This window comes from Fusarium poae, chromosome 4, assembly GCF_019609905.1.
Source record: "Fusarium poae strain DAOMC 252244 chromosome 4, whole genome shotgun sequence".
Classification (NCBI taxonomy): Eukaryota; Fungi; Ascomycota; class Sordariomycetes; order Hypocreales; family Nectriaceae; genus Fusarium; species Fusarium poae.
The window spans coordinates 7,012,437-7,025,450 of NC_058402.1; the positions used below are offsets into that span (position 1 = coordinate 7,012,437).

Here is a 13,014-nt window from a genome sequence, read left to right on the forward strand (position 1 = left end):
CAGTGACATGCACCAGACGTGTTCTCGCCATATCATGTGGCAGAGGTCTAGACTAAGTATCTCTACAGCAAGGTCTAGACATACGATAAACCTAATCTCACACATCATCAATCGGGAGTTGCCGGCAGGGCGCACTTGAGATTTGATAGCTTGTAGCGACCCCCGCAGTCAAGACCATGGCAAGGCTAGCAGTATAAGAAGGAGTTCTTGGGGTAAAAAAGGAAGCGAGACAAAAGCCCATTAGCATCTCTAGATGGACCCTTTTCTCTATACTCTATCAAGATATTGTCTACACAAACAACTTTTTCATATATCCTCATAGTATTAGGATTCATTCAAACCCCATTTTATTCATTCTGCAAAGACCGAGCACCACAACAAGCGATGGCGCCGCCACGTTGTATCGTTGCTGTCAAACCACAAGACAAACCATCAGAAATCGAGCTCCAATTCTCGCATTTGAAATACGCGGAACTATACAGCAAGTTCCTCGATCGAAAAAAACAAGACGGAAATGGCTTCTCTTTCACTACTGATCTCTTTCGACGTACTATCTGTGTGCAAACCGACATAGCAAGATCTGACGAAGCCAATGAATTTGTCTTTGACGATATGCAAGACGCTAGCCGTTGGGCAGAGGCTATAGGACTTTGCAGAGTATCGGGACAGACAGTAAGCATTCTCGAAGAGATAGAACCGGCTGAGTTCAAGGAACTGCTTCATATTCCCCCGTCAGAGTGGAACAGAATTTGGGGATCGGCAGTTGATGCAGCCCGGTTCAAGGGATCGATGGTCGGCACTAGGGTTTCACCCATGAAGAGTGATGACCTAAAGAGTGAAGAGGATACATCTATCAAGAGTCGGTTCATGGGTCTTTTCTCTTTTGGAAGCAAATAATTGGACAGTCGGTGTTGATTCTTTCATTTAATAGTCAATTGATGTTGTTGATAATCTATTGAGGAACCTCGACGTCCTTGCTAGTGTCAAGCTCCTCAAATCGTCGCAAGTCCATGGGCTTCTCCAGGAGAGGAATGACGTAAGGGTCGAAAGTCTTCCAGTAAGGGTTCTCGAGGTGGTACTTTTGGCTCTGCAAACACAGTCAGTATTTTAATCCGGTGGTCCTCGGTAAGAGAGATTAGAAACTCACGCTCTCCTGCTCGTATCGCTCAACAATGGTAAAGGCGCGCTTGTCAGAGGTGGACTGCATAACGTGCCACGACAGGGTCTCCTTGTCCTGAGAGTAGACGCGGCTAGCCTCAATCAGCTTGGCGGTGAGCTTCTTGAGGGACTCCTCATCGTCCTTGGCGTAGAGGTGAACAACGATAGTGTAGACCATTTTGATTTGAGGGGATTCGGAGTAATCTGTGTGGGTATATTGTGGTGTTGTTGGTTGTTGAGGAGGGGTTGAGGGTATATTGGTTTTATGGTTCTGGCTAGTAGTGGGGATCATGTGATATCTCCACTGATGACGATCTGAGGCGCGTTTACCGCATCCAAGTTTATTTAAATCTTTTCATCTTGGACTTTTATTATCGATATTCTTCGGCGATGTAGACTAGTTCTAGAATACCATATTTGTGAAGTTGATGATGTTGTTCAGGTCTAGGGTATGAAGTTTGAGACGAGATGGCTGAACACAGAAGATATGGAATTTAGTTTCAAAAATACTATTATGATGCAGTAAACTGCATGGTTGAGAGAGAGGAGAAATAAACTGTCCCTTAAGCTTATTTGAGAATGATACATGGTCCAGGCTATTGGTAGTCAGTCCTGTCTATCACGCTGTCTGTCACTGTGTTGCCATGACAGTTGCGGAGTATCTCAACGTTTGCCACATGAAAATGCTGATCTCAAAGTCTTGATGCATAACTAACCGATCTAATGTCATATCGGATATGCCGACTTTAAACGGTTTGTAACGGTGTAGCTAAATCCAGTTATACCAAGTCGGCCCTTGTTCAAAGTTCATGTGCTGCTGTCAATGTTTTGAAAAATTAGACTAACAAAACACTTTTTCTGCCACATCAACATGTCGTCATAATACGTCAATAAACCGATTGACAAATAGCAAGGAGAAAAAAAGAGTCTCTGGAACGTTTGGAAGCTTCTTTAGCGCAAGGTGCATGGAACTTAACCCTGTCCGCTGGTACGAGCTTCAAGCCGTCGCCAAGGAAGATCTCTTGACCAAAAGATCCACAGAGGGCGCCTCACCGAGAAAAGACTCCACTTGGAGCCTCACGGCAGTTTCTTTTCCTTATCAGTGGGTCAGGATCAAGGGACGTGGACAGGGGATCGTGAGGACAGTAATTCCGCTTGCCTTCGCTTCGGAATTGACTGGAAAGACAAGTGTAGACTTGGTTGTGCAAGTTGGAGCTGTTGACTACGAATCGAGATCATTTAGTTTCTACTGTCAAACTACTGACTCCATACCATGTACTCTTGACCCTGCGACACCACATTCTGCAACTGTTAGCCCATAAGAAAGGCCTGTCTTTCACAACACCACCGATTCTAGTGCAAGTATCTTTGAATCGAACGATGAAATCCTACGATCGCCTCACCAAGACCTAATGGTCGTATGCCTTCATCCTGGGCCAACAAGTCAAGAGGGTCCATCCTGGTCCTGGTCCAACCTATCCTACCTGACCCTCCCGGAGCCTCATGACAGATGTACTCAACATCTCGGCACCCAAGCATCTTCAGTACACGAGTCAGTTCAGGGTATCGGAGTCTTGATATATACCGAACACAGAAAAGCGACCGTTGGTGACGCAAAGACAAGACATGAGTCTTTTATACCGAGAGCAGGTTCCACAATAGCTGTATTTCAGCAGTGTAAAATCTGCAGCCCAAAGCACTTCAGACTCAGCTTCACGACTGAAAACAGACTAAAAAGGATCAGATCTTCTAAAAAACGCCGAAATATCGGGATCAAGACGTCATACCTTCTCGGACCGAGACCCACTCTTCGGCGGACCGGCGCTCCCGGAGACTCCGCTCGTCTTATTCGATCCTTCTTATCCCCGAAAAGAGACCGTTGGAGAAAACATCGACATTCCAAAATGCATTTTTTTTTCGCCTTCACACTCTATGCTTCTTTGACAAATATTTCTAGAAACAAGAGGCAAATGTTCTAGTCTACAGTGCCCCTGGAACTAATGCACCTAAATTACACCAAATTGAAATTGTTCATCCCTTCTCGGAACCGCGACTCATAAAGATGGAACAGTCTCGGCGGCTTCATGGTCGTATAGTGGACCACGACATGACAGAACTCCACACCGTATAACAGCAAAAAACATGGCCCAAAGTAAACAAGAACGTGCCATGATAAGGCGAGTGCAAGAAAAAAAAAGGTAGGCGATCGATGTCATCATACTGGGCCAGCAGGGAAACCAGCACACCGTTGTAAACTCTGGAGTTCCTCTTATATCTCTTATCTCTCTCTCCATTTCGCTCCTTTTATGAGTCAACGTCTGCTCTAACAGCCACGCTCTGTCTCCTTCTTCCCCATCCTTATCACATCTTCCCCGGACTGAGTTACCACCATGTCTAATTATATCCCCTCATTCTCTGCCCCCAACTCGAGGCCGGGCTCCCCTCTTCCCCTCGGATCCCCCTCGGCCTCCAGACCAACCAGCTTCTACGCCAACTCAAGAGCCAACTCGTTTGTGGGAACAAGGAGGAACTCTGCTGTGCCCCCTACTTCAAGAAAGAACTCGGTCGCTGTGCCCTCGCGCAAGAACTCTACAGTCGCCCCTACAAGACCCGTTAGCGAAGACAAGTCCTCTTCGGACCCCGAGTCTACAGATGTCGAAGTCTTGAAGAACGAAAAGGGCGAGCCCCTTGCCGGACGTATTGTCGGTGGTAAATATGTCGACCCTGCCAATGAGTCCATCGACCCCGAGTTTGGCGCCATCAAGACGGTCGATATCGACATGCCTCTTACTCTAACAGAGGTTGTCAATGAGAATGGAAAGGAATACATTGTATTGGGTTTTGCTTCGGGTGATAAGGAGAACCCCTTCAACTGGAACCCGTGGTACAAGCGATCTATCTCTACTATCCTGAACTTGATGACACTGTTCATCGGTCTTGCCACTACAGCCTACAGTTCCGGTATCGCCAGCATGTGTGAAGATCTCAATGCCCCTAACATCAAGGGCCAATTGGGTCTCTTCACCTTTAACATCAGCTGTGCCATCGCGCCTATGGTCCTTGCTCCTTTCTGTGAATTGGTCGGCCGAAAGGTTGTCTACGCCAGTTCATTCCTGTGCTTCTCACTCCTCTTCATCGGTCTCGCCCTCGCCCAGGACATCAACACCATCATCGGACTTCGACTTCTCCTCGGTCTTTTCGGTTGCGTCGGTACCATTCTCGTTGGAGGAACCTTTGACGATATGTACGAGCCTCACCACCGAAGTCGTCCCATGGCCATGTTCAGTTGGGTCGCCATCTTCGGAACTGTCGGTGCTCCCATCTACGCCGGTTTCATCAATCAGTCTCTTGGATGGCGATGGATTGAGGGTATCCAAGGTATCGCCAACGTTCCTCTTCTGCTAGTCATCTTCTTCTACTTCCCCGAGACCCGTGGTGGTGTCGCTCTTCACAAGCGTGCCAAGGCTCTTCGACAAGCGACCGGTGATGAGCGATACGTCTCTGCTGGTGACATTCTTACTCCCAGTCTGCAGGCTATGCTCAAGGCCAGTTCCGTCAAGGCTATTCACATGCTCGTGACTGAGCCCGTCGTCTTTGCCTTTGGTCTCTGGATTGCTTTCTGCTGGGCTGTCGTCTTTCTCTTCCTCTCTGTCATCCCCATCACCTTCCAGGAGCACCACGGCTGGGGTGAGGGTGTCGCCGGTCTCCCCTACATCTCGCTCTGCATTGGTACCACCCTCGGATGGCTGGCTCACCATTTCCAGATGCGCAAGTTTGACCGTCTTGTCGCCGACCCCGACGTCAAGGTCACTCCCGAAGCCCGTCTCTACGGAGCCATGTACGGAGCCATGTTCCTTCCCATCGGTCTCTTCATCTACAGCTTCACCCAATACTCTCACGTCTCTTGGGTTGGACCTGCCATCGGTCTTGCCCCCATCGCTTTCGGTATCTACTTTGTGTTCGAGAGCACATACAGTTATACTGCCGATTGCTACGGCGAGAGCTCCTCATCCGCTATTGCTGGACAGGGTCTCATGCGAAACACCCTTGGTGCTGTTACGCCTCTGTTCGCTAATGCTTTCTTCCACAATGTCGGAAGTCAATATGCTGGTCTTATTCTCGCCATTTTTGGTACTATTCTCAGCTTGATCCCTTTCGTCATGTTCAAGTATGGACATAAGTTGAGAGCTCGCAGCAAGTTGGCTATTGAGATGTAAATGAGTTTGAGTGAACATATAAAAAAAGATGTATAAAGATATACGAAATATATAGACATTTATAGAAATACTATATAATAATTGCTTGAAGAGTAAAAAGATTATTACGATCAAATGTTCTATGTTTGTCAAGTGAGAGATCTAGTAAAATAAGGTGACTATAAGTGAGTGTGTCTAAGGTGTAATAGAAACGTTGACCACCTAAATTTTAAGCTACAAAAATAAGCAGCGTAAGAATCATGGCCTAAGTAGTCTAAATAGCATAAACTGGCCTACTAATTTGTCCCTCATGCTTCTAGCGGCCAATGTTTCTGGAACACTGAGGTGTGTATAGAGACCATAGGTTTGATCTTGACTTTACCTGGCAACGTATGGAGACTTTTGGCGATGAACAGTTCAGAAACAAATGGTGTCAAGCATGTACATTGTATTTGATTCAAAACATGCTTTGAGAAAGAAACCGATCCAGGTCCGAATAGTCAAAGCCTGACAGTTCTCCTGCCAAATTATTGAACCACCTCATATCATCCACCTGCTGTAGAGGAGCTTCATCTTGAGTCTCAGAGAGAGGAAGAATAGGGAAACTTTTTACGATATTGCTCAAATTTGATGCGCACTTCTCCTTGCGTCGTTGCTGCATTAAAATGAGCAAAGATGCCGTGTTCAACGCCTCTTTTGTAGCGTTGGTGTTGTACACAGTAGCGATGTTGTTGAGGCACTGCATTGCATCGTTTAGCTGTGCTAACGATTCTCTTGTATCAATCGCTAGAAGTAAACAGATTATTTGGAAGGGCACGTTGGCCATTTGATGCCACGGAGCGCGAGCGTCAATGATGGCTTGAGCAGCTTCGATACCCTTTTGAGTGATGGAAAGTATCTGTTCGAGAGTCTTGCCAGTGAAAGACGTGTTCATGGATTGTAACCGGCGGCAAAGGCAAAGCGTCAAGTTGCACTGAGCCATGATGGAAGGAGGAACTGAGTGAACACGGTTGAGGACTGCGGATAGGGAAGCCTCGAGTTCAGCGGCATCATGGGTTTTGTTTGGATCGAGGTCCGTAGAGTATGGTAAAAGCTCCGTAATTTCGATAGTGTAGTCCCCTTCTCTTGTCGATGGCATCTCTAAAGTTGAGTTGCAGAGAATTGTCCGAGACCGACCCATGTCGAAAGAAATCCAAATATTCAAATGCACTGAAACAGCAAAAAGTCTTCTTCGAAGTTCTGAATCGACCTTTTCCTCGGCTACTTGGAAAACAGATTCTTCACTTGGTTCGCAATGTAGACCTGCTGCTTCTAGCATGTGCATGAGAATCGAACTGGCCATCCAAGCCATATGTGGTGTCTCGGCAGTTCTTAGATATATCACTCGAAGTAGCCAACCTGTGACGCCTGTAACGGATGGAGTATCCGACATGTTTTGTTCAAGGATGAATCTTGCGGATTCTATCAAGTCAAGCTCCAGTGGTAGTGGCTCAACTTGTGAGAACAAACAACCTATGGCTGCTATACCGCAAAGAACTGCATCTTCAGATTGATCGAACATGAGACCAGACCATCTGTTCTGAATGATACGTGAGATCCAATCACGGTCGATGAAGCCGTAAATAGGATCCAGCTTTTCGAAATAGATTTCACTAAGACCTTCCATTCCTTCCTGAGATAGCATCTCTGTGACGGGCCTCGAGACAGGGACCTGAGAAGTTCTTCTTGCTCCAAGAAAAGCATTCCAAGAAAAGGTGTGCATGCGAGGAGCATTCTTTGGATCTAGTCTCAAGGCCAACCTTCTGAAAAAAGCAGCGCCAGAGTTTGCTTCCAGAGATTGAAGTTGATGTGGCGATGCTAGTGATCGGGTATCTTTTTCCACCTGAACTGGAGGTGAGGGAAGAGGAGCTTCTTTATCTTGGTCGGTTATTTTTCTCCTCTTGTTGGCATTGTTCTGCTTGTAGTTGTAGCTACAGTCATACTCGAAGCGGACACAAGCTCCACAGGGTTGATTACCGTCACACTTTCGTTTTAGCTCCCTGCATGTTTCACAGGCTAATCTGGAGCGTTTGCGGCCTTGGGAGGAAGACATTTGTTCTGCATGTAACGAGGGAGATGAATGACTGTCAGTGAACTTGAGGCTGAGAAATCCATGTGAAGTGAGTTGAGTCGGGAGGTACGGCCCGAGCGGGTATATCGGTTATATCGGAAGGTTCGGCAAATATTAAAAGAATATCGTTTTAGTTATACTATAATCTATTTAAGTTCTGCTTAATGCACTTTATCCTACTATAAATTCCAGCTACATATGGATAAAGTCAGTATTGAGATTTGAAAATCACGTACTCATATAGCAACCAGATACTTTATTGAATCTGCAAGGTATAGGCACACAGCCTCCCAATACACTTATGTACTGTTAACAGCCTTGTTTCGCTAACGCCACTGACGACAATAATTGATCCGTTGGCTCAATCAGATTTCACCACGTAAGTATTTGAGTAAGGTCTTATTGTAATTTACAAAACAAAGCTACAGCTTGATTTGTGAGTTGCAGCACTGTAGTGTATAGCACGGTCTTCCTGGTTGTGGTGGAGGTGTATTTGATACCACAACCCCTTTTTACTCTACATAAAGCAAGGTTTAATAAATAACCGGCCGTTGTTCTGCGTTCCACTTCTTTATTGATTCCAAGGGAAAACTGTGGTCAACGCTTTAGAAGTTTCGATGACCTCGATTGGACGATTCACCAGTTCCGCCGTTTCGGCTGTGAGCGAGCTTACTGTCGCCGCCGCAAGTCTCAACTTTGACTTCTCTATAGTCAAAGTAGAAGCACCTCAAGAATTCCATGAATTAGGACAGGTTTTGTCACACGGACGACGACGAGAAGCCGAAGATGGGGAGTTACATAATACTGCCAGGAGGCTTGCTGCTTTGTTTGGACCCTTACTCACGCCAACGCCCGGACTTTTCAAGGCCTACGGCACCAGATCATCCGAGATTGTTTCAAGTAGAGACGTTAACCCTCTTGGCTCCAAGGAAGACCATGGCCTCTTTTTTGAACAGGTGGGAGCAGACTGCACTTCTATATGGGCTGCAGCAACTTCTGGCCATTCGGCGGTTGCTATGCATCTGCTCGCTTGCATGCTTGCTCGAATCTGGGAGCCAGATGAAGCCATTTCCGTTTGGGTTGACATAGTTACTGCACGAAAACGCGAAATCCAAGCAGACGAAAACCTCGGCGGCCTGGAGAAACTAGCATTAGATGCAGCGACAAGACAACAAATCTCGAGGGAGCAACTAGCTCAGTGGGACACCAGCGCTCGGGCTTGGTTGCGATGCGCAGATGAAGCAAAAGGTATCAAGAGAAAGCAAACTCAGCTGCTACTTATACTCAAAAACATCGCTATTGCCGTCAACAGCATCACCGACACCTACAAGAGTGTCATGCAGGCGTGGAAGAGTGCGATGACACTAGTCGAGAACCTACTCCTGGGTCAACCACAGGAAGTTCGTGATGGCGCCATCCTTCTTGGCTTATCTGCCTGGCACCTTTTCCCAGATCTTATCGTGCTGGGGAGTACTGTCACTCAAGTCAAACAACGGGACCCTCTGGTCGCGCAAGGTGGAATTTTAACAGTGGGCATAGCCGACACTCATTCTGACCAAGCACATCGTGGTATTTCATGGTCTTTACCCCTGGCATCCCTCAACTTTTACGGAGATCCCGTCACATCAACACAAACTTTAGACCCGGACACACCTCGCCTGACAGGTCGCGATCTGTCCTATTTAGGTCTGGGAAGTTTACTTTTCGAGTGGGATTTGCCTAGTACCACAGCTTCCCAAGCAATAGAGTGTCTTGTTGAGATGTGGGCGTTTCTTTGCCGTAACATCGAAGGTTTCAGCCTTCAAAGCGTCCCTACAGAGGGGTCAGTGGAGTCTGATTCTTTTGAGGTTCGGCGGTGGAAATGGCTCAAAATGTTATGTGATGCGGCAAGAGCGTTTCTTGATACTCAGGGTGTGGAAAGGGAGCGAGCTTGCCGGCTCTTGCAGTTTGGTCGACGCCGAGCTGAGCAGTTCCTAAGCTATGATGGACACCTCAAAACAGACTTTCTTGGCCTCTTAGACTCGCGGAAATTCATTGGTTCGTTGCGGGACACCGAGACCAAGGTCTCCTATCTCCGTCAATGGGCTAGCCGCAGTATCTCTGACCAAGACACAATTATCCAGTATAGTGTCACGAACCCTTCTACGCTATCCGAAACGAGGTATAGGCGCTCGTCTGCGAGTAAACTGGTAGACGAAACGACAAAACTAGAAGCTACGCTTCCAGATGGCACAACGAAACTAAAAGAGACATATGTGCACTTTGAGTATGCAACCGCGATAGAAACAAAGTGTTTATCTCTTAAGCGAGACTCGAGAGGTGTTGAAATACCCACCACATCCCACAAGCGATGGATTGCTATAGTTTCAGAAAACCATGGGATCTCAAGTTCCGGCAAATGCATTTGCGAACGTAATGAGCCAAATACTTGCAACTGCACCAGTCACTTACCCAGCTCAGTCTGGAAAAATAATAGTTCCAAGCCAGGATTGATAGAAAACCGGTCGTCTAGTCTCTCATACACAGGGGAAACGATTGTGTTGGATGAGCAAAGAGTCACATACAGCGATCCGACATATGATTTTGAGTTTTTGACATGGCACGGCTGGCCACAGACCTTGAATAACAGAACACAGCCCTCAACAAAAGAACAAACTTACAATTTCTTGTGGGGCAAACCGGGTGATGCTGCTATCTTCATGGACTGGAAAGAGGACAGGGGGGGTCTCATGGGAGAGGATCTGTCGTCTAAATTTCTTTCCCTATGGATCTCGGCCTTGAAGAGCGATGCAATCCGTCCCGAAAGTCTCAAAGATATTCTCGACGTTGCTATGCGAGAGAACAAAGATTACTTTACTGCCATCGATGCCCTCTCAATTGCCTACGAGATCTTCGAAGACATGCCAGGTGCAACGATAGATCCAAAAGTGACTTCGCAACCACTAAAGGACACGCAATGGTATATCTCTTATGCCACATCACAACATCTTGCTTGGGAAAAGACTCGAGAAGAGGCTCGGAAAAGGGTTGGCAGTCTAGCAGGAATGACTTTGGAAGAGGGCTGCGTCCCTGCTTGGCACATGCCATTAACACGGTGGGAGATCTTCTCATGTGTTGCCTACTTTGACACTGGTAATACTGACATACACCCTGATCAACTCGGCAGCGTTATGGCTGTCTCCTGCGGAAACTCAATATATATAGCTCTTCAACTGCTCAAGGATCCCTCCAAGGCAGATACAAAACACCAAGTTAGACGAATTGCTGGGAATATCGGCCAAGCAGGTATAAGCTTTTTGGTTCCCCCCGCGAAACCGAGGATTAGAGCGATGAACAATGATTCCTGGCAAGTGATCAACCACAATAGCTTTGATGAACGAAAAGAGAATTCTTTTGGAGCTACTTCATGTCACCTGTCCTTCACAAACTATCGTATGCCAATTGCGCTACGTCGCCAAGTTCATGGCCGACAAGACGTCGAAGCCTACTTCATCGAAACAGTGGCATCTATCTACGACTGTGGGAAATGGGTTGGAGATTTAGACATCCTTGGTTCTTTGGCTAGTATAAATCTAATTAGAATTGGCCACGATGCATCGTGTGTGGCCGACCCGACGACAACCTCGGCAGTCCTCAATTGTCGATTGACATCAATTGACAATTGGGAGGAGTTTCTCGACCGACCAAAGAATGCGGTTGTTACACGAGCATACCGGAATTGGCTTGCACGACTCGTACTAACATGTTTTGCAATTGAGAGAGGCTGTAAGGTCTTTGTCCTCCCAGAACCTGTTTGTTGGACTTGTTGCGCAAAGGCTCAGATGGGCTTTAGAGATAACGAGGTTCTTGTACTTTAAACATCCGAATAAGGTAGGTAGTCAGCGAAAAAAAATCTTCGTTTTAAGGAAGGAACGCATGCATATACTTTTGCTTGATCGTGAACCACGTGCGCAACCGATAATCCACGTGCGTTCCCGCGCCAAAACTGGAAATTGGCTAAATCGGACTCAACACCACAACAGAACTTCGCGATACCAGTTCAAAACACTATATTCTATTCAAAAACATCAAAAAAGACAAAACAAAGGCAAAAGAAAATGCGACCGAGGGGAATCGAACCCCTCTCTAACGCTGCCAGTTTCGAATGGAAGGCGTTAATGCTAACCACTACACCACGGTCGCTTATAAATAGCTCGGTTCTTTTGGTATATATACAAGCCCATCGTAGGGCTACTCACAGACAAAGCATCTGAGCTGTATGCACAGTATCACCAAGGGTTGATATGCCCGGTTTTGTGTGGTCTTCTGGCCCCGGTAGCCCTCCGGATTTCGATGTTGAGGTCAATTGAAGAATGGTGTGTTCTTTGGTTAATCCAGTGACTCCAGGTTGAGATACTGGTATTGTGTATTAACCCGCGACCAGTGACTCTGGACATTATATCACTGGTTTTTCCCTGGTGACTCTACCTATTGAGATGTTGATTAATCTTACGTATCAATCTATAGCCAGAGACTCTAGACATCGAATCATTGGTCTTTGTCCATTAGCTCCAGCCGTTGATATACTGGTTATCACTGGGCGAATCCAACTGTCCGGATAGCCAAAATGATACATGTAAACTGACTGATTTATATTCTTTCTTTAGAAATATTAGACGTAAAGACTTACCAGTGGGGCCATGCTCTGAGTGAGAGCCATTTGAAAACCCCATCCCCTCCTTTACATTCTTTTGCATTCCTTTTCTTCCTAACACCACTCCAACTCATACCTTCATTTGCGTGGCTCAACTTCAACACGTCACAACTGAGGCGCACAACGGTGAGCTTCGCTATTCTCAATTGATCTATACTCAGATCAATCAGCTCTTTCTGCGCAGGTAATTTTTATTGCATCTTTCTAGGTTATCGTGGTGAAACATACATACTAACTCAATAGTAGCCAACGACTTCCTGTGCTCTCCAAGTGGTGCTATCAACCACCAACCAACGATCAGCAACACCCTCCAGTATGCAGCAGAATCAGTTCACTGGCGCTCCAAAGGAGAACCCCGATGAAGATGCAATTCCTTTCAGAGGAATGGTTTCTTCTTTTGACTTCGGGAACGACAATGATCTCCATCCTTTCGACAGTCGTCCAATCACTCAAGCCATGTTGTCGAAGAGGGTTGATCACCTCGATAAGCTACCACGACCTGCCTACGCCGCCATCGCCAACTGTCTCAAGTCGCACTAGGATTGCAACTGGCATAGATGGCCAAATGATATTCAAGAGTCATTCGTACAGGCGACACATAAGGTCCACGTCACAAAGACAAACCAAAAGCATCCCAGTAACCATCGACTGTGGAAGGATGCGGTATCAACCGACAAGCTGGACTACGACTGGGGTATATGGCTTGTATTGCGTACTATCTACTATGATACCGCCGATGAAGACAGGCGTCAATCGTTCCAGAACGGGGTTGCATCAACCAAGATCGCTGAGCGCTACTATGACACTGCAGTTCTCACTGCAGCTACACCTGTGAACTTCCGACCTCGACCTAGCAA

At 46.7% G+C, this 13,014-nt stretch overlaps 5 protein-coding genes across 5 annotated transcripts; 3 read left to right on the forward strand and 2 right to left on the reverse strand.

Moving 5' to 3' along the window:
• Positions 1-384: 384 nt before the first annotated feature.
• FPOAC1_012351 (uncharacterized protein) lies at positions 385-897 on the forward strand (the record flags this gene model as incomplete). Its single annotated transcript, XM_044856707.1, has 1 exon — positions 385-897. The coding sequence occupies one exon, from the start codon at positions 385-387 to the stop codon at positions 895-897; it is 513 nt and encodes a 170-aa protein (XP_044704020.1).
• Positions 898-952: 55 nt separating this feature from the next.
• Positions 953-1,450, reverse strand: FPOAC1_012352 (uncharacterized protein; the record flags this gene model as incomplete). The annotated part of the gene is made up of 2 exons (XM_044856708.1): positions 953-1,087; positions 1,148-1,450. 2 exons carry the CDS (start codon positions 1,448-1,450, stop codon positions 953-955), a joined length of 438 nt encoding a protein of 145 aa, XP_044704021.1.
• Positions 1,451-3,548: 2,098 nt separating this feature from the next.
• On the forward strand, positions 3,549-5,375 carry FPOAC1_012353 (uncharacterized protein; the record flags this gene model as incomplete). Its single annotated transcript, XM_044856709.1, has 1 exon — positions 3,549-5,375. The coding sequence occupies one exon, from the start codon at positions 3,549-3,551 to the stop codon at positions 5,373-5,375; it is 1,827 nt and encodes a 608-aa protein (XP_044704022.1).
• Positions 5,376-5,811: 436 nt separating this feature from the next.
• On the reverse strand, positions 5,812-7,446 carry RDR1 (multidrug resistance protein; the record flags this gene model as incomplete). Its single annotated transcript, XM_044856710.1, has 1 exon — positions 5,812-7,446. One exon carries the CDS (start codon positions 7,444-7,446, stop codon positions 5,812-5,814), a length of 1,635 nt encoding a protein of 544 aa, XP_044704023.1.
• A 635-nt stretch (positions 7,447-8,081) lies between these two features.
• On the forward strand, positions 8,082-12,697 carry FPOAC1_012355 (uncharacterized protein; the record flags this gene model as incomplete). Its single annotated transcript, XM_044856711.1, has 3 exons — positions 8,082-10,596; positions 12,319-12,341; positions 12,404-12,697. 3 exons carry the CDS (start codon positions 8,082-8,084, stop codon positions 12,695-12,697), a joined length of 2,832 nt encoding a protein of 943 aa, XP_044704024.1.
• Between the last annotated feature and the right edge of the window lie 317 nt (positions 12,698-13,014).